This window comes from Crocodylus siamensis, chromosome 3 (assembly GCF_052110815.1).
Source record: "Crocodylus siamensis isolate JL-2025a chromosome 3, ASM5211081v1, whole genome shotgun sequence".
Lineage (NCBI taxonomy): Eukaryota > Metazoa > Chordata > Crocodylia > Crocodylidae > Crocodylus > Crocodylus siamensis.
The window spans coordinates 253,277,850-253,299,267 of NC_143397.1; the positions used below are offsets into that span (position 1 = coordinate 253,277,850).

Sequence of the window (21,418 nt, forward strand, 5' to 3'; positions counted from 1 at the left end):
AGCTACTGTGGGACCAACAAATGCTTGCTGCTTAACCATCATTATAACATGCTCAGTAATTTGTCTTGTATGGATCATTTTAATAATCATGTTTTATCAAGACATTTTATTTATACTGCAAATTAAGGAATCTTACCATCTTCTCAAAGGATACATCTGACCCATGGTTGAAACCATGAATAACTCACCCTGCTGCAATAGTAGGTAGCAAATATGAATGAGATGGTGCACAAGGACCAAAAAGCTATGCCATGCACACCACATGTATTGGAAGTAACAGGAAGCCAGTCTACTGTTTAGGACCTTCTTTCCAGAAATGCTTACAGAAAAAAGTAGTATGCAAAAATTGTAAGAAAAGGAACTATAACCAGAGTCTGGTATTTACCTTGCAAAGAATTTTAAAATAATATTAAATTAATTGCCCTTCAGAAATAGATTACCTAAAATAACTGAATGACCAAGCTAATGCAAAAACTTGGAGAAAGTAGAAAAATTAAGACAAACTAAAAATGTAGACTCATGTTACAGTGGTGCTGCACTAGAACAATATTAATGCTATAGGAATGAAGATCTAAGTCAATAAAGAAAGCGTGAATTTGGAGAGGGGAAAAAAAAAAATGCGTGGAACAGTCATACCCAGCACACCATGTCTGTACCATGATAACACATGATAGTCAAATGCAACTTCCCAGTGATGAACAAATCAATGTTTTCCTAAATGGAAGAGACCATCATAAGAAATATTTATTATTGTTCACTGGGAAAGAAACACTAACTGACATCATTCATATAATTACAAATTGTTCCCCTTACTTGCTCTGCTGTATCAAAGTTAGTCTATACACCTCTCTAGTGAGGGGATAATTTTTTTAGAGCTTTTCAGAAGATAAACATAAAAACCATCATCAATAATTGTAGAGAATATCCAGTGCAGGTAGATGCAAGTGGATGGAAACAATAAGATAATGTACTTGAACAGTTAGTAGTAGTTCTCAGATACCAGAATTTCAGGTTTGTTGAACAAACACAACATCAGTATTAGGTAAGATGAACGTGCTTCTTTACAGAACTGCTCCAATTACCACAACTAGACTGAGGTAGACAGAAGACACTATTTTTCTTCAAGTCTTCCAAGCAGCTTAGTTGCAGGGGGTGGTGGGAAACAAAATCAAGCACCTAATCTAATATGCAAAAACCTACTATCCCACAGAGGCTTACCTTTGCTGAAGTCCTTGGGATCCAAAGACAGACTGTAACCAGGAAGTGTTTCCAAAAGCAATTTGTAACAGGCCCTCCAACCAGGCTCTGGTATGCTGGGTGCCACACACTGCATTGCTGCTATACGTTTGAAGAAAGCAGACTTTCGGTGAAAACCAATACGTTCATATAGCTCGGAAAGAATGCTGTAACGCTGAATTTTTTCCTCTTCAGAAAGCTGACATTTCAAGGGAAAGAAAAAAACAGAGAAACTAAGTACTTTTTACTAAAGCATTAATTTATTAACTAGAGGATACACTGGACAATGAAAGGAGCCAATATTAGATTTAAAGGATGCCGCTAGTGCTAGAGATTATTTTCATCTTCTTCAGTGCCTGTGCTGAATTCCATACAGAGTTGAAGCAATGCCTACATTTTCTAAGACTTTTTCTATACTTCCCACATGTCCTGTGGGCTAGAAGTTGAGGCAGACAGACTCAGGAGAGCTGGGCTCTACCCCAGCTCCACCACTGGTTTGATGGCCAGTCTTGACTCACGCTTCCCCTCTCTCTGTCCGTCAGTTCCCCATCATGAAGTACTGGTAGTGATAGCAATGCAGACTTCCTCAGTAAAGGACTAAGAAATCCATGGATGAAAAGTACTGCAGGAAAGTTAACTGTTGTTAATAGATGACACAAACTGCATTTAAAACAAGGGGTTGCTTACAAATAAAATTTTAGTGCATCATTTATGACCAAATAAATGAGCAGCTTATGGTTGTGTTCGGGTGATGTTGTGGCTGTAATGATCCAGAAAAAACGCGACAGGGAAGGATCTTTGTGCACAATATCTTTTATTGGACCAATGCTATAGTTGGGAGGGACACGGACAAGCTTTCTGGTACCCCAGAGCCCTTCCTCAGGTCAGTTTATGACAAGCAGACATATCAGAGCAACTTCAAAACAAATGAGGAATTTTAGCTAAATAGAATTCAATTGTTCATATTACAATTTGGTTAGGAAATTAAGGTTGAGGCTCCTAACCTGGTATTAAAATATACATCATTGCCCTGAAATGAACAAAATCCCTTCATCATTGTTACTGATAGATACTGAAATGCTATGGTCAAGACTTGAAAATGAACGTTTAAAGTCTTTTTTTCTACTTATGTCTGATATAAAGCTTCCAGCAGCATGGCATTCCCTAGTGTTGTAATTTACTTTATCAACTCTTTGCTAATACCTCTTTGTGAATCACCAGCATCACTTAGTGACCTCCTAAGTAGTGTTCCTTCCAAACCTTGCTAGGCAAACGCTGCCCTCCCTCTTAACTTATGAAATGTCATGAGATCACAGCGCACGATGGTATGACTAAAGGAAATATACCACCGAATTCCCAGCTACAATGCAACTTCAGCTACTCTTTTAATACAATATTCACCTTTTTTCAAACCTTCCAATTCCCCAGTCATAATCATCACATCCCCTCCCACCAGGAAACCAGAGAAGTAATCTAATTTAAAGCCACTGGTAATACTATTTCATTGCATTCTTCCATGTGCAAGACTGGTTTGAATTTAGTTCCGTTTTGGATCAGTCTAAGCACAGTAGTGCTGTGATCAAAAGAGGTTTTCTGGCAGATGAAAATGTTACGCATCACTGTGGACCATTTTTTGTGAGAAAGCGGACCCAGGCTAGATTTACGGTCATCATTACTGCACAGGAACAAAAAAACCCACTCATGTTAGAAATACATTCATTAATACCCAATGACAGCCAAACCCAACTGTCTGCCTCTCAAAGACATTAGCAGCATTAATTCACGTATGTGAAGCTAACTCAGAAATACTTATTTCCTAGGATCACGTACTGATATACCAGTTTGTTGGTTTCAAGCCTTCTTCAAAGAAAAAAAAAAGGGGAAAAAAGAAAAAGACCACATTACCATCCCAGGAATCTTGGAGACTGAACACATTGATAATAGGTCTCTGTGCTTAATTTTTTCTTTAATTTCAAATCAGTGGAAAAAAAAATTAATTCTAGGCAACAGCAGATCATCAAGTAGGGTCAGGAAGAAAGAAGTTAATGAAAAGTTTAGTTTTGACAGAAGTCAAAAATCAGAAGAACTAACTTGGTCAAAAACAACCAACTTGCTATTTTACAGACACTCTACTTTTGGTAGAAAAATCTCAACAGAGATCATTATTTCCTCTCTTGCGCGAGTGGCAAGCTTTCACTGAAATCAGACAACTATAGAAAGGTATCTTGTTTGGGAAAACTCAGAGGCTACTAAACAATATTTCAGCTCCACAATAAACCCAGTAACAAGCAGTAACATGATCTTGCAATGGATCACTGCTGACACCTAGTGTACATTGTACAGTCTGAACAAACCATCATGGTACAGGGCTTCAAATACACCCTGCACCACCACGACAAAGCCAATGATTCTAACACATTTAAATCAGAGAATGAGGCATCCCTCATCCAATGCAAAAAACATCCGCATGGAAACTATGTGGCTATAAATCAGACAAATACTCTAAAAAAGAATAAAACCTTTCACAGAAAATAAATAAATAAAAAGGACAGAGACATACCAACACTGGTAGGGGAACACTTCAGGAAAAGTAAGACGTGCCCCCACCTCTTCCACTCCCTTTCTGATGTCACAATTCTAGCACTTGCAGCAAATCTACAGAGCACCTTCAAAAATCGAGCTTAAGAATAAATTTTTTGTAGCCATTCCTGACTATGTCTCTTTGCTCCTACTTTATAGCCCCTCTCTATTCTCTTAAACTAGTGGTTTGCAACCAGGGTGCCATGGAACCCTTAGGTACTGCACAATATTCGCAGTCAAGTGGGTGTACACTTACACACAACTCACAAGATAAACCCAGAGATTTCAAATAGGAACGCACTGCATCAAAGACTTGTTATAGTCTGAATTCTTTGCAACAGATAACTTGTTCTATTGTTTCCATAGTCAAAAAAGAATGAAAGCTTAAGAGTCTGCATTTTCTGAGGGGTGCCTCAAGTCTAGTGAGGTTGAAAGCCATTGCTTTAAATCAGACTGTTTTCATTTATATATATGGAGTGACACACACATTCTTCTTCTACCTGCTCTTTAGCTCAAGCTGTGCCCACTTCTCTACCAGGGATGAGGACAGCATTCTGCGCCCAAAAGCTTTTCTAACATTTTTCCCGGATGTAACAGGGAGGCCTTCTCAGGGCCCATCTGCCCCTGGGCAACTGCCTGCCTCCTCACCTGCCGTGCCTTGATGATAGATAATTATGCTGTTAATTAGGCGGGAGGCTGCGCATTCTTGCCCTGATGCCAAGGGGTGCTATCTGCATCTCCATTCCTCCCCTACACCACAGCCCAAGCCTCGCAAATGGCATCCAGATGACACAATGCCCCCGGTCTACAGCTGGACCAAGCTTAACCCTCATTGTCAGGCCTCAGACACACACACTTTCATACCACCCTCCTCTCACAGGGTCTCTTTCATGCATCAACAACTTGTACCACCTCGCTCCCTCTCAGAGTGGGCCCCTTCAACCTTAGGCTTTATCTAGGTTATACCTTGGGTGGCAGATGTACCATCTTTTGGGCTTCTCCCACAACACTCACCGGGGTAATGGCCAGCCAATTATCCAACTGGGTCCAAGCTTGCCCTGGCCCCTCCCAGGGCAACTCTATACACTCACACACATACTGAGCTCCCAGCCCTCATCTCCACTGGGGCCCCTCATCTCCGCCCCCTCACTGGGGCCACAGAGCTTCCCTTCCAGTGCGGGCTCAGGTGGCCATAGCCATGTCTGGCCCCGTCTGGGTCTTAAACCCTCCTTCAACACAGGTGGCCATAGCCATGCCAGGCCCCTTCGTACCCACAGTATTGTGAGGGCTAGGAGTTAAGGCGCCCTGACCCACCTTTCACTGGGGTGGTAACTGGCCTGGCATTTTCTGGGGACTCCCACACCACCAGGAGCCCCACCAGGCCACCCATCCCTGGCAGGGTGCAGTTTTAGGTCATGCCTAGGACCAGCAGCCTCCAAACCATCCCCTTAAGCTCCTGCCCTTACCTCCAAGATGCTGCATACAGCCTTGCAGCCAGGCAATGTTTCTGCCTGGCCTGCCAGCAGCAAACCTCTCTGTTTATATAGGCAACAAGAGTTCTAAAATGGCTGCCAAAATCAAGCACCTGCTGGCTGTTTGCTCAGCCCTTAAAGTGGCAGACACCACCAGTGCCCTGCCATATCCAACTACACATTTGATGAAATAAAAGGTATCACAAAAAAAACTCTTGCCTCTCATATTTCCTAGATGATCACAGATAGTAACACTTAATCAGGATTGGAGTGATGATGCAACTTGAAAATCTCATAAGTTGGAGTCTAAAGCCACAGAAAACTACCTCAAACGTAAGAAGATTCCATTCATTATAAAACCTTTCATAGTTAAGTATTAACAAAATAACAATGTAGATGTTATAAATTAATTTAAACACCATGTTCAGAGCATGTGTCACTGATTTTACTCTAATTGTAAAGAGTCTGCTAGCACTTTTTGAAAACATAGGTTTGAATGCTCTACTTTCAGATACTACAGAGGCTTTTCAGAACATTCCAAATACCTGTTCTTCGCATGTAGCTCAAAGGTAGTTACTCAGAAATGGAGACACTGAAAATTACTCGTCACTTTAGAACAGTGGTCTCCACACTTTTTATGGTGAGGATCACTTTTCATAAGTAAAGGGCACCCCAGGATCTACCCTCCTCCCCCCCAGCAAGCTATCTAGGCTCTGACCCCATTCACCCAGCCTGGCCCACGTGGCAGGGGGCATGGCTCAGCTCAGCCACATGCATCCTGCCACTCCCCATCATGAAGCCTCTGACAGACTGAGATCAACTGCCAGAGGCTCCACAATTGACCAGTCGATCGAGATTACTGCTTTAGAATAACTGGGGTGGTATATATGATCTGAATAAAAGCTCTTTTTCTAAGAGCTATCAGTACAAGAACAAGAACTCCCATAAAGAGCATAATTAAGAAAATGTAGGGTACATTCATAAAATGTAAATCAATACCATCCCCTCCACCCTTCTCACTGAACCATTTGGCACACAGGTATGAAGGGGGACAATTTCACAACAATAAAAACAACCCAAGTAAATAAGTTGGAAGAAGATTAAAATGAGTAGTGAATAATAATTGGGAACCTTCTAAGAACATTTTCCTAGATTTCTAAAAGCCAAGATCTTGGAAAAAGGCCATGCTTGTTCATCACACACAAGACAGACTGGAAGTCAAGAGTAACAAAACAAACACACACAAAAACAAAACAAAACAAAAAAAATCACCTAACCGTTTTAGAGAATGGATAAAATGAGTTAAAGGATACAGGAATATCTTATTACCAGGAAAGTTTTTTTTTTTGAGTATTTTAGGGAAAGAAGAAACCCTCATAATGACATGGCTCCCTTACTAAATTGAAACAGTAGAATTAGCAATCATAATGCAAAATATGCAGAAGTGGGGGAATACTTCGCATCCCAGAAGGAAGCTCAACATCAGTCTGCTAAAGTGAGACACTTAAACCACAGTTCCAAAAGACTTGCATCCAAGAGGTAAAGCAGGCAAAGAACTCTGGATTATTAATGTTGATTTTCAATAACTCTTCAAGTTCTAGAAGAATGAAAGAACTCTAATATGTTAATATTTTTAAAGAGCAACTGGAATGATGGATTATTTGCAGCTTGTCAGCCAGAATCTGATCCTAGACAAAGTTAAGAAATTGATACGGGACTCTTAATAGAGAGTAATAGGATACCAATATAGTTACTGAAGTAGCTCTCCTCCAACTTGATAGCTAACTGGGATGAACAAGAAATCCCGCTGAGACGACATAGCCAAGAGGTTCAATGCAATATATAAACCATTTATTTCAACAGTTTATTGAGTAAAGAGGGCATTACTTCTATATACGGTAGTGGTATTACTGCTAGCAAAACAGAGCATCCAAGTCTGGTACCCACAATTCAAAATGGACACTGGGGTAAATAAATAAATACTCTGTTTATGTAGAGTTTAGATAATGATGATTTGGATAAGGATGATCCTGCCTAAGCCCCGAGGGGCAGGGGGCTTCAAACAGTGCAGCTCCAAGACCTGTGCAAACTAAAAGCACCCAGAGTATCACGTACACCAGTATCCCCACATTGAAAAATGGCAGCAGGGCACTTTGAACTAAAGCTGGCTGAACAAGCTTTAAAGCACCCCGCCGCCATTTTTCAGCACAGGAACACTGCTACACATGATGCTGGAGTCTGCTGGACTGTGGTAATTTCCACGCTCCAGCTGACTTGATTAGTCAAGTCTGCTCTGACCTGCTGGATTTACACTGCGTCAGAGGAACCCCCTGTAAGTGTGCAAGTGCCCTATGATTCCAGGAAAAAAAAGAGTGGGGGAGGGGGAAGTTTCACAGAGTGCTGCAAAAAATCAAAGGATTAGAAAATGCACCTTACACTGCCAAAATGAAGATCCTCAGTCAGTTTATTTTAATCAAAAAAATAACTAAGGAATGACTTCAGTGCAATCAATCACAAACAGAAATTAAAGAGGGCCCTTCATTCTACAAGGGTGGGCAAAATGCAGCCCGCAGGCTGGATGTGGCCTGCCAGGCCATTCTATCTGGCCTGAGGAGCCCATAAAAAATTTAGAAAATTAATATTTATCTGCCCCTGGTTGCCTGTCATTCGGCCCTTGACAGCTTGCCAAAACTCAGTAAGCGGCCCTGAAATAATTGTCCGCCCCCCTTCTACAAGATAAAGGTACATACTGAGAACCAACTCCAGCAAGCTAAGGCTATGTACGCACGTTCAAATGATCCAGGAGAACTCTCCCAGGTTAGTTTTCCTGGTAGCGAACAGGCATTCTTGGACAGACATTCCCATGCCAGGCCAGGAATTTCTTGAACAGATGTTCCAATGCCAAGCCACTGCACAGCCAGGGAGCCTTGTGAACATGAGGAGAAGCCTTCTCGGCGGCCTTTAACCTTTATTGTCCCCAGGTTATTTTTCTCCTGGAGTGGCCATTTTTGCTCTGGAAGAGAAATCCTGAATGGACTGGGTTTGTGGTTTCTACTAGGGAAGCAGCAACTCTCCCAAAACAAACTGAAATGTTTGCACATGGCCTAAAGCTGAACAAATTTAGGCTAGAATCAGACAAAACATTTAAGAGTGGGGATAATTAATCATTGGAAGAACTTCCCACAAATTTTTGTAATTGTGACTAAATATTTCTCTAAAAAATATGCTGTACTTCAAACAGGAATTCATTCCTGGCGTCATGTCTGAGTTTTACCTGTCGGTTAGACTGCCGATGCCAGCAAAGCAAAAGACCATAATAACTTAGTAAGGATGCAGGCCATAAAGACCCCTCAGTACTAGTAGCCTTTATTTCTTTGCTAAAAGAAGCATTGCAGTTGGAGTTTGTTAAAAATTGTTCTCCACACTTAAGGAGCTTGTTGTCTGCAATGATAAGTATTGCAGGTGCCAATCACAAGGTTGACCTTTTGAACCCACTGAGGGCAGCCAGATGAATAATGTATCTAGGTCAAATGAATCGGTATCTAGGTCAGATGAATAGGTATCTAGGTCACTGGTGTAAAAATATAATTGGCAGTCAGTAAATATTCACAATTGGCATGAAGTGATTGGTCACCGCTGACTATAACTAAGAGCAGATTCCCACCATTAAGCGGAGAACTCCAAGCACACCGAGGAGACACAGTCAGCAGATTGGCCACCTGCAGACAGCTTCTCCCCACCAGCCGTTCTTCATTTGGCGTATCTCTTTCACCAGTTTGTCTGATCGTCTCAAAGAGCTCTCAGAAGTGCATCATAGCTTTTCCCTGTGCATGAGCTGTTGACCAGTTTTGGGACTATTGAGTCGGGCAGCCGCACCTAGCCTCTGGGTTGGAAAGCAAGGGCTCAGCTCAGGAACCCCGTGAACCAACAGACCCCTTTAGACCATTCTGTTTTACTCACTGTAACTGAACAAGTCAGCTATCCTGCCTACGCTGCGACCATCGGTAGCGTAAGTACAATAAACCTTTCATACAACCAATACGCTTCAAGCCGCCTGACTCCTACTCGCCGCTACTCCCCGGTCATCTATCCCTTCTGCGCCAAGCCCGTCGTGCTGACCCAGGCTCACAGGTCAAGGTTACACCGGTTACGAGGTGCAACACCTGGGAAAGCATTTTCTGGCCTTAAATAAAAATAAAAATAAAAAGATCCATCCTGGACTAGATGACACTGTGAAGTCCCTTCCAGCCACACTTTTCTACGATCCTATGATACAACTATGGAAGCAAAAGACATTTGAAGCATGGTACTTGTTATTTCGTGTGGTTCAGCTGGGTTTGGCAATTGTTAAAATAAACCTCAAATTACAGTGTACCTTACATTTTCAAAAGCACTGAGGACATATTCTAACCCACCTATTAGGTGCATAAGTGAATTTAGGCACCTACCTGCAATCCTATTCCATCCTGGTCAAGTCTCTGAAAAACTGGTAAGGTGGGTGGGTCCTCCTCCTCCAGGCTTTTTTGTGACTTGGTCTTAAGAATCAGATGACGGTGTGTTACAAAAGCAGACATATTAATGTATTTCCAGGGACTTGGAACAGGGTGGAATATAGTTTCACTTAGGCACTTAAACCCACTTATACAGCCAATAAGTGGAATACAAGCTGGCCTCTGCTTCTTGGCAGCCTACTATGGACCATACTTTAAAGAGGGCAACTTCCTGTTTGATTTTCAATTATTCCTCATTGTATTAAAGAAAAACTTTTAAGTGGTTTCTTTTTCCTTGTAATTGGATGTAGTAATTTATTCTTCATAATTGGATACACAGATGAGTCTTATTATAGGAAAACTCCAGGGTAATATAACTAAGAAGTCAATTACATAATTTCATTTAGTATGGGTAGGAGACTGCTTATAACAGATGCCCTTCCGATCACACTCACACTTTTATTGTGGTGAGGTGTCCTTGTCTGTCTGGTACTGTTCGCAAATTATGATGCTAATTTCATTTCTTTCCTTTAAAACAAGATGCTTCTTCCTTTATGTTAATGAAATCAAGAGAACTTTTCACCTGGTGCAGTGTACCCAGGTTTGGGCACCACACCTCAAGCAAGACATAGACAAATTGGAAAGAATTCAGAAGAGCAATGAAAATGGTTCAAGGTATGGAAGGAAACAGAGAGAAATACTGGAAGAACTGAGAGTATAAACCTGGAGAAAAGAAAGAGTTGATAACCTTCAAACACAAACAGGATTGTGATCAACTGTTCTCTGTACACGAAAAAGTGACAGGACAAAAGTAACGTGCTTAAACTGAAACGAGAAATTTAAGTTAGAATGTCCTTAATATCTAACCACGAGGTTGGTTAAATTTTGCAAAATGTTACCTGGCAAGGCAGCCTCCACCAGCAGGTTAGGCAAGCATGTTAGACATGCATTTACCTGAGGTTGTTTAAAAGAGGAAGGCTCTTAACATGAGCAGAGGGTTAGACTAGGTAAGGCATTGGCAACGCTTTGTTGGGGAGGGGGTTAGGAGTGCTGAAATGATACAGCTCGATTCAGAGGTAGGTAGGCATTAGGACCAAGCTGCTCCCACTCACTACTACTCCCTGGCACTCAGCTGCACCATGGAGCAAGAGCCCCCCTCCAACGCTCATGCCACATAACCACAGCATGACACAGGAAGAGCTCCCCCTCCAGCAGAGCCTCAGGCAACCGACTGTGGTTCAATGCAGGAACAGCTCCCCCTCCAGCAAACCTAATCTGTCTTGCACCATGCAGGCCACAATTTCACCTGCTGATTTTTGTATCGAGTCAACAATTTCTGATCAATCTATGGCACCTTTTTATATAAAGGCTTCAAGTAATAGAGGATCTGTCATATTATTCCACAATGAGTAATTTCAATCACTTATTTTTTCTCATTTAGAAGACCACATCCTTCATTTCTAATTTGAACTTGTGTAGTTTTAGCTTCCAGCTATGACTATTGTTATGCTTTGCTTGTTGGACTAAATGACCCTCTACCACCTCTCCAAGTACATATGCCTAGATCTTACATTAAGGAAAGAGGAAAGTTTGTAATGCATACACTGTAGGAATTATTCTCCAGAACTTGGTTTTAATTGAACAGCTCTGGGTACATTTATGTAGACACAGGCAGTGCGAGACATTTCAATAGATCTTTTTGACAAGAAAATACCTCTTAAATCACATTTAGTCTCTACTTAATGAAAAACACCGATAAAAGCCTTCACTTTCAAAAACCAAGCCCTCACACATTTTAGATAAATCAAGGCTTTATTTGTTAATGTCTTTAACAAGTTTTGAGATGTCTGGATGTTACTGTTCTATCAAGGACCTAAGCATTATTTGTCAAACAGAAAAAAAAAAAAAAAATCAAAGCTTTTAAACATTAGATTATGCACTCACCTGACGAAGGTTGATATAAACTGCACCCTGAAGAAGCTCAGAAGCTTCCATGCTTCGTTTCTGTATTGCCAGGACTCTCACCGCCTTCACGCAGGCTTCCAGCTCAATCACACCAGCATTCTTATACTTGAAAAGAAAAAAGAACAATAACTATGATGACAAATATGAAACTGTCCCTCTCCCTTAGATGCAGTAATGCCTCTACCCCAAACCTTTTCAACACACAATTCTGGACTGTCATTTCATCAAAACCCAAATAACTGCCTCTTAATGTTGGTTATCATATTGGATTAGCAACCTATGATGCATGCCAATGAATATGTGAAAATTAAGCCCTAGAGATCAGTGGTTTTCAACTTGTGGTCTGCGGATGACCATGATCAATGTGAATACCCACACATACAATTCAAAGGGGTCTGTACCACCATTCAAAATGTTTAGAGGCCCACAAATGAAAAAAAAAAAAAAAAGATTGAAAACCACTACTCTAGGTCATCTATCACAAAGTAATGGAGCAAAACTAAATGCAGCTACTTTCTTACCTCAACTGTATTATTAATTAGACATTGAAAGCAGAATTTTGATTCAAGAAAACAAGTGGATCAGGGAAAAGTTCAGAATATTTTCACATGCTGCAAACCTTTATTATATTAACAGCAGAATACCAACCGCAAACAAATTATACCTGGACAAATATAAGTGGCATTATAAATGGCACAAAAGCAAGAAGTTATTAATATCTCTGTCAGCTTTACAGTGGTCCTTTTCCAATCAAGTTCTCTGAAAACATTGTATCAGAATTCTATATTGTGCCTTTTCAAATTACTTAACTACAAAACACTTGAAAAAGCTTGCGTAGAAGTGCCAAGAGGGTACACAATCTCCAGTCTTCCTCAAAGCCAATAGAGCTATGGGGCCAGGCTGGAACAACAGTACCGGCTCCACACCATGGCTACAGGGCAGGGCTGGAAGCCTGCTCTGTGCCCCAGGCTGCAGCAGGGATGGAGCCTGTTGGCACAGATAAAAGGTAGAGGGGACTGGAAGTGAGCCACAACACATTTACTTTACCAAACAGAATTGACAATGGTCACATAAAAGTTTGTCTGGACGACCTAGAGTACAAGTTGTAGCAGTGTTGATCTAAGGATATATGCAGACAATGGCCTTAGACCAATACAACTACCAACTATTTGAGGCAGTCCAATAAAAGATGTCCTTGGTCTATGTCCTTAGACCAAGGTTCTTTGGATAAATCCGATATCTTTTATTAGACCAACTCAAATAGCTGGTAGCCATGTTGGTCTAAGGACATAGGCAGACAATATGGCTACCAACTACTTCAGCTGGCCTAATAAAAAGATACCAGATTTACTCAAAGAACTTTGTCTGCCTCTGGATGATCTGAACACTGGAGAATTAACGCTGTGTTTGACTATGATTACAGAAGTTAAGGATAGGAAATTAATGGGGTAAACACTTCTCAGAACAAAGGAGAATGAGAACCTCAGATACAGGGCAGCTAAAAAGCAAGGCCATGTTTTTCAATACCTGAAGGGAAGCTCAAAAAGAAAAAAGAAAAAAGGTAAGGTTCTACAAAAGCTCCTTAAAAGTTATGGGGAAGACATGCAATACTATATAGATGGAGCTGCTACTTCTACACTAGAACCAGAAGTTACCCTGCTTGCCACTATTACACAAAAATCATTGGGAAGCATAGGTATGCTGGATACTTGGAAGATGCAAATACATCCCAAGTAGTCATAGGGCTATGGTTCAATATATCGTTTGAGACATATCACTTGTCAGTTATCCTCTGAGTTGCACAGTAATTTGTTGACACCAAACTGAAATGAGGGCCCTGTCCCAAAATACAAGTCTCACAATCCCATATTTCCAAAAATAAGATCCTGTAATTGCATAAAAGGTCACGTGTATCCTTGAATTAACTCAAGTCACCATCATCATATGTTCTCTAACTGTCAAACAAATTGCTACACTCTTCAGTGTAATTTAACATTTTTATCTTTATTTGGAGATGGACCTCATGGTTTTTAATCCCATAACTGCACTGTTTTTCAAAAAGCCTTTTTATCATTTTACAACATTTTAAGAAACATTTAGGCTCTAGGGGGAAAGGAAACCTGAAGTGAACAAAATGCTGTAATACAACTGGCCAACTTTATAACACAATTCAAGCAATCTGTAGAAAAGATAAGGATACCCAACTAATCCCAACACAGAATTTAGTACTGTTCACCTTTTCATTGTAAAACAAAAACCCACACAAACCAAAAACCCCCCCATCTATAACCACCTTATTATCACAAAGGAGGTAGCCAAGAAACAAAACTGGAATAAAGCGTGATGAATGACTAAGGACCGTGAAGTTTCTTTCTTTTCTTCTTTTTAAGATCAGTGTATTTAATAAAGTTTGTTCTTCCCAGTTTCTTAGTTCTATTTATTCAGCTATGCTCCAAATACTAGCCTCCAGGAACAGTCGATAAAACCATGGTTCCATTACTTGCAGCCCTTCAGTAAGGTCTGCAAGGCATATCTCAAAAAGACTGTCCTAGGACATGCACAGTATATTAATATCCAGCTTACACAGTGCAGTACAAGTATCAACGGAACTGAACATAAATATTCAAAGCATGAACGCACCTTATGCTTTTTCAAATGATATTTGTCATTTGTAGAACTTTTTATGTTTACATTATTAAGAAGTGCAAACTGATTAATTCAATGACACCATGCAAAAGCAAGCATTGTACACAGTACAGCCAACATATTCTATGGTTACTATTTTTTTGTTTTAATGCACGTGTGTTTTAAAGCACAAGTGTATTGACAATGCAACAAATTTGTGGAAATTTCTCATAACACAAACTGCATTACCTTGCTATAGTAAGAAATGGCTTCTTTATATTTATCGATGATGTCTTCAGGGCTAAGGCAGTTCTTGGCACGACCTATTTCAGCACTGGTATCAGCATTTATGCCATTTGAAGTAAGGGCACCTTAAGTGAAACAGAGCAGAGAATGAGCAGAAAGCCTCTAGTTAAAATTAAGCACCTCTGAAAAAAACTAAAATAACAAAAGTAGGTTTGTGTGAAGCATCTATAATGAATATTTAAAGAAACTAGGTCCTGGTTGGGTACGTAATCTCTCAGTAATATTAATCCTTACTAAGAACTCAAATGAAAAATTAATTTATTTATAAAATGGCAAACAGGAAATAACTACTCAGTTATTAAAGAACATTAAATATATTAACATATGGCCTTTTACATCCCCCTGAATATCCATATTATGAATAAATTATTAGACTATGCTTAAAATAATTAAAATCACCACAGCCAATTTTATGTTTAAATCTTTGAAAAACATCTTCCATTAGCACAATTTTTATTTTAAAATTTCATTTATACATTTATAAAGTGTGTTTAGAACAATTTAACATAATACATTCTACTTGCCAAAATGATCAAGCTTCCTTTAAAATGAAGTCCTTAAGTCCCAGGCCAAGAAAAAAGCACAGGAAGACAGGTAAGCCTTGCAGCATGTCCCAAAGGTCTTCAAATACAAGTCTGCCATACATGGCCTGCAGAGGCACGTTCAAGTATGGAGGACAGCCTAACCTAGCAAACCTCAAACAGCCTCCCTCCAACTAAAGGACTCTTCAGCATGAGCGTTACAGACGGTGGAACGAGGAAAGCAACTCTCTCAGTCCAGATTTGAACCATTTCGGATTTTCGTTTAAAGATGATGGAAGGCAAGTTTTATGAAATTTACATTTCATATATAATTTGCCCAGTGAACCTCAGGTAATTTCACAGGGTACAAGACAGTTTTCACAGCTTTCTTTTGCATATGTGAAGGAATATATATAGGGCCTGACAAAGAAGAGAGTAAATCCATTTCTAGAGGTTAAAACTTATTACAGAGTTAGCACAGTACAGAAAACATTTAGAAAGACTTATGCATCTCTTTTGATAATCATGTAAAACCTAGCCTTTGGGATTCCAAGTCCATGCCTGTATCTATACTACAATAGCATCACAAAAGCTCTCTCTGCTAAGCTAATCCAGAGAATTTTGCATTTTCAACATCTGGACTTTTAAATGTAACTGCAGTAGTGTGAGGGTGAAAAAAAATAAATAAAACAAACAAGCCCCACACCGTCTTACTCAACACCTGAATCTTCTGTGGGGTCAGAAAATTATACTACCCCTGTGGACAAATTAACCCAAAACCTTTTAATGTACTGTATGTACCCAACAGTAAGATGAGGATTTTTTCCCCCCAAACAGCATGAGGAAAAAGCTCCTTCCCTTATACTTGTATACAGGGAAACCTCATTAAATATTCTGTCTATCATTAAACTGCTGCCAAAAGCAACATGTGCTCAGTAATGGAAACCAGCTAAGAGTTGATTAAATGAAGCCAACACTGAGCATGACTATAAAACACGTAGCCCATATGGAACAAAAAAATTATTATTATTTTTTTTTTTTTTTACAAAAATATTTATTTCTATATACAGTCAAATCCCTGTTATCCAGGATTTTACTAACTGGCACACTTGACCAACTGGAATTTCTGGCCAGCCGGATGAAGGGAGGCAGGGGGGAACTTTGCACGCCACGGCTGCTGCTGCCACCCACTACCCAGCGCTGCCACTGGTCTGCGTGAGGCTACCGCCCCCACCCCCCTGCTCTGCGTCTGGCTGGAAACCCCCATGCCTCAGGTAACCGGCATTTTTAGATTACCTGCACCCTCCCTATTCCCCACTCGTGCTGGATAGAAGGGATTTTACTGTATATAAAAATCTGCATCTTGATTGATCAATGGATCGAGATTGAGATCTCTATAACTGTACTTCTAACAGTCTGTCATGTGACCATTGTCGTTCACTTGACAGACCAAAAACACACTTTAACAGTTAACCAATCTTAGGCCTCTTACAACATTTGCGCTGCTCACCCATCACCATTCCAGTGTTTTCACTCATCATCACCACATTAGTCATAGTTGCCTTCGTCACTGTCTTCACCATTGTCCTCCTCGTTGTTCTCTTTGGAGGGCTTGCTTCTGAAGAGTCTATATCGGTCCCCTCTCTTCCAAAAGAGGCCCACCATCTCTTTCCCATCATCCTCTTCCATCTTCCTGTAGTACCAGTCCATTTCACTTGGCTCCATTTTAATACAGTCCTCAACTGTGGGGTCTGAGTGCCTGTCTGTGAGCAGGCTCCTGCCCTTCCACAGGGCATACCTGAAGCAGAAGATGAACTGGTCAAAGCGAGCTGTCAGGGCCTCTCGCTGTTTGGTCAAGTGCCCATAGAGGACTGCTTCTCTGGTCCAGGCCCTGAAACCCAGCACCACCAGGAGGAGTGCACATATTTTCTTCCATACCTCACTGGCATATGGGCAGTCCCAGAAGCGGTCAGTTGTTTCTGCCTTCCACTGGCTTGGGCAGTTAGATGGACTTCTCTGCCTTGCGCTGTTTCTGCCTGTACAGAGAGGGCCCAGTGGGCTGCCTGCCAATTCAGTCTCAGTGCTCCTTTTGCAGGTCCTTGGGGAAGATTTGCTCCCACACAGCCTGGCAGCTGTCACCAGTTAGTAAGTACATGGGTGATATGATGTCTCTTGCCTTTACCATCTCCTTCAATTGGTGGCAGCTCACCAGGATCACTTGGTCCATATCGTGCAGCTAGTATTTTTCCCAGAAACATTTTAGAACCTCATAGAACCATGGGGATACCATAGCCCACAGGTTCCCATTGGTCATTAGGGACCAAATTCATGACAAGTGGGGTGCACTGTGGCTCCTTTCATCTTGCAGGTTCTCCTGCGCCATTCCCTACCACTGTTTGGTGGAGGGACACCACTTGCAACCCACTCCTGATCAGCAGGGCAGTAAAAACTGAGGTTTTAAATATAGCGCTGTTTTTTGCCTCCTGCTACAGATTGGCTGACCAGCCCCAGACAGCCCTGCTGTTTGCTGCTGATTGGTGGGGAGACAAATGTGGCACCATGTTTCCTGATGATCAGGAGGGAGCAGTGGGGGGTGGGGAGGGGGGCAAGGTGCACACGGGGGAAACATGAAAGATTAATGGAGTCACTACACACTCTATTTCTGCCGTGAATTTGATAGGTCCCTAGTCATCATGTACACCTGCCACTGTCGCAGCAGGTGCCCTGCAAAATACTTGACAAAGAGGGTTGTTTTGGATTCTGCCCCTGTTGCCAGTTAGTAAATCTGGCTTATGTACTTGGTCCAGAGGAAGAGTAGGACACCTGGCATTCTTCCATCTCTGGACTGTTTCACTTTGTGCAGCTTGGTCCTCGCCACTTTCTTCCATGTGGAGTTCCAAATGAAACACACGTGGCTCTTTGGATTCTGTGAATGACTTGCTCTAAAGGAGGAGAGACTAGGGAGGTGTATAGAAGCATGGACAGCGGCACTACCTTCATCAGCACCACGTACCTGCCCCCCTTCCCCCCCCCGAAAAACAACACAATTGCCATAGCCCCAGTCTTTGTTTGACCTTGGCCTCTGTCTTTTCACATGCTGTCTGTCCTGTCAACTCTGGGTCAAACTCCACCCCAAGCATCTTTACCCTCCTTGCGGAGGATGGAGACCCCCAGAGGCAACAGGTCCTCATGACTGCCCAGGACTAGATAGGTGCTTTTGATCAAAAATATGGGACAAAATACTAGTAACAACCTACCACAAAGCTAGGTTAATGCAACTTAAGTGGTAACGGACATTATGCTTTGTCTACCTCGGCACCGACTCTTTCCCAAGTCACTGAATGGTAATGATAAGCCATTATACTACATACATTTTTACTTCCTCTTCACTTCCACTGCTGAGCTGTGCCTTTCTTTCCCATTTCCAATGATTCCTGATCCTTCACGAGCCTTAACTATCTGGAAAGCAATCAAATAGGGCCCCAGACATTTCACCCAAAATACCTCTGCTGCCTCTTCTCTCAGTCTGTTACATGAGGTGGTGGAGTCAGACCAGGCTGCCTTGCACATCTTCTGCATATACATTTTTGGGGATATCAGGACTTGCAACAAGAACACCCAGTTCCAGTCAGCAGTGTGGGGCTAACTAGCACACAGATCATTTGTTAGGGGTATCCGAAGTACACACCCACACAGAGCAGTGCTGAGCTATGGGGTCCACCCTGGCTTGAAATACTGTTGGTTCTGCTGGGACCTAGCCCAATTAGCTATATGGCAACTCATGAGCCTTTTGGCTTTAGACTAGTACAAACTGTGCATGATATTACATATAAAAGTGTTTACGAGTGCTTTCAAGTGTGTTTACAGAATGGTTGTGTTAAAACTTGCAGCAGTTTCCAAAAACATAAAATGCATCAATTCTGGATGAATTAAGTCTATGGGTACCCATGGTAATTTGACTGTATGTAAATGATTACAGGAATGTTCATTTCAAAGTAAGCATTTTCAAATTTGCCACTCACTTTTGTGTGCTTAGGGAAAACATGGTCTGACAGCAGGCCTGTGCGAAGAGGGAAGTATTCGATTTGGATTCAGCTGATTCAGAGGACAGCGATTCAATTCAGAGATTCGGATCATTGCCCCAAATTGATTCAGCTGAATTGGCTTTGGAAGAGTTGGCGCTGATTCAGAGAGATTCAATGATGCGGGTCGGCTGGGGAGAGGCAGGCACAGTTGGGCAGTTGCAGGTTCTCCCGCGGTTCCTTCAGCTGTGCCTGCCTCTCCCCAGGCAGGGGGAGACACAGGAGAAGCCCCTATGGCTGCCCTGCCCAGCCCCACCCCCACCCAGCTCCAGCCTAGTCCCAACACTTAAAAAAGCCCCACACTCCCCAGCTGCAGCAGCAGCAACTGGGACCTCTGAGGGGTCATGGCAGAGCCACCTTGCACAATGCAGTGCAGTGGGGGACAACAGGGATCACCTGCCTCCCCCCACCTGCCACCCACGCGACAGCTGCCCCATGGTGTAGGTGCAGCATGGCTTGGCAGAATACTGCGCGCTGCCTGGGAGCTGGGGCCAGTGGGACTGAGTGCTGCCAGGCCCCAGCTCCTAGACAGCATGCAGCGCCTTGCAGAGCCATGCTGCACCCGCTCCATAGGGCAGCTGCTGCACAAGTGTCAAGCTTAGCAATCTCACTGTCCTGTGCTGCACAGGGGAGCTCTGCCACAAGCCCTCAGAGGCCCTGATCATCAGTGCTGCAGCCAGCGAGTGCAGGGCTTTTTTTTTTTTTTCTTTTTAAGTGCCAGGAGGCTGGGGCTGAGCAGGGGATGGGGCCAGTCAGAGCAGCCATGGGGGCTATTCACACAACTCCTCCAGCTGTGTATGACTATGCCCTGGCAAGGGGAGCCTTGCCCTGCTGCTACTTGCCCAGCTGGTGTGGGGAGAGGTGTGCAATACAGCCACGGCTCACTCCAGGCAACAGCAGGACATAGCCCCCACTCCCAACACTGCAGCGCCCGCAGCAGCGTTGGTAGCAGGGGCTCTGCTCTGCTGCCACTTGCCAGCTGGCATGGGGGCGGGGGGCGTGGGATGAAGGCACAGCAGCACTAGGAGCGGGGGCTATGACCTGCTACCGCTTGTCCCCTTCTGCCTGGAGAGAGCCGTGCCACCCCTTCCCTGGCTGGGAAAGCAGCAGCAGGGCAGAGTCCCTGCTCTCAGCACTGCCATGCCTGCATCCCATAAACCCCCAACCCTCACCCTGAGTAATGCACGCTCTCCTGCCCTGGCTGGACAGCTTGTCTCAGCCACAATCCTCCCCTCCCCCAGATTTACCAGCAGGAGGCAGCCGTGTCAGCTGCCTGCTTAGTCTATAGCTGAATCTCCAAAGTGGCCAAATCTTTTCTGAAGCTTTTCCAAATCAATTTGGATGTTTCAAATCGATTCAAAGCTTTTAACTGGTCTCTCAATTTGATTTGGATTCAGAGGTTTGGTCCCCAAATCAAGCTGAATCTCCTCCAAATCAAATCACCTACTGAAGCTTTGCTTAGCCCTATCTGACAGCAAGGGTGGGGAGTAAGGTGGGGGGAAAAGAGGCTGCAGGGGAAAAGCTGGGGCAGAGCAGAGGGTAATAGGGCCACGTGACCTCCCCAGATTTAAATTTTCCATGCAGTAGCAATGGAAAGGGAACAAATTCAAGGCAAGCCTCCAAGATTAAGCTCTATACCTGGAAAATTATAAACAAATTTATAACTTCCATAATAACTTCCATATATAGAATCTAATTATTGGGGGGTCATCTTATATTTAGGTGGTCTTCTGTTCAAGTACATATGGTACTTCTTCTTATTCCATTTAAAATAGAAGAACCAATTAAACTAAAAATAAAAAGTGCAAACTGGGCTCTTTTGGTTCAGTGTATCAGGACCGGTAAACATGTTATAATTGCAGAATTCCTCTCACTGGTGGCTGTGCAATCCATAGGACTAAGCAAATCTGATAAGGATTCATTAGGACAGCCATGAAATCCCACAATGCAATTTGCTCTCCCTATGCCTTAGGACCTTTTTTACACATGCTCTGGGAGTAGGAAGGAGGTTACTCATTTGACGAGCTTTGGTTAAAGCACCCCTGCCGCCATTCTGAAGCGTGGAGATGCCGATACACAAGACATGGAAGCCGGTGGAGCTAATTAGCGCACTCCAGCAGACTCTATTAGTCAAGTCCGCT

The 21,418-nt window shown here is 42.5% G+C and overlaps 1 protein-coding gene across 5 annotated transcripts in view; it reads right to left on the minus strand.

Moving 5' to 3' along the window:
• TRAPPC9 (trafficking protein particle complex subunit 9) overlaps nucleotides 1-21,418 on the minus strand; it is an 826,451-nt gene that overhangs the window by 771,373 nt on the left and 33,660 nt on the right. For 3 of the 5 annotated variants that reach the window (XM_090040707.1, XM_090040706.1, XM_090040705.1), the window contains 4 exons: nucleotides 14,618-14,739; nucleotides 11,723-11,848; nucleotides 9,737-9,823; nucleotides 1,219-1,435 (listed from right to left, as the gene is read on the minus strand). In XM_090040707.1, the coding sequence (XP_089896833.1) occupies nucleotides 1,219-1,435; nucleotides 9,737-9,823; nucleotides 11,723-11,848; nucleotides 14,618-14,739 (552 nt within the window). The remainder of the gene's footprint in view (nucleotides 1-1,218; nucleotides 1,436-9,736; nucleotides 9,824-11,722; nucleotides 11,849-14,617; nucleotides 14,740-21,418) is intronic. The other 2 variants (XM_090040709.1, XM_090040708.1) reach the window with 1 other exon arrangement.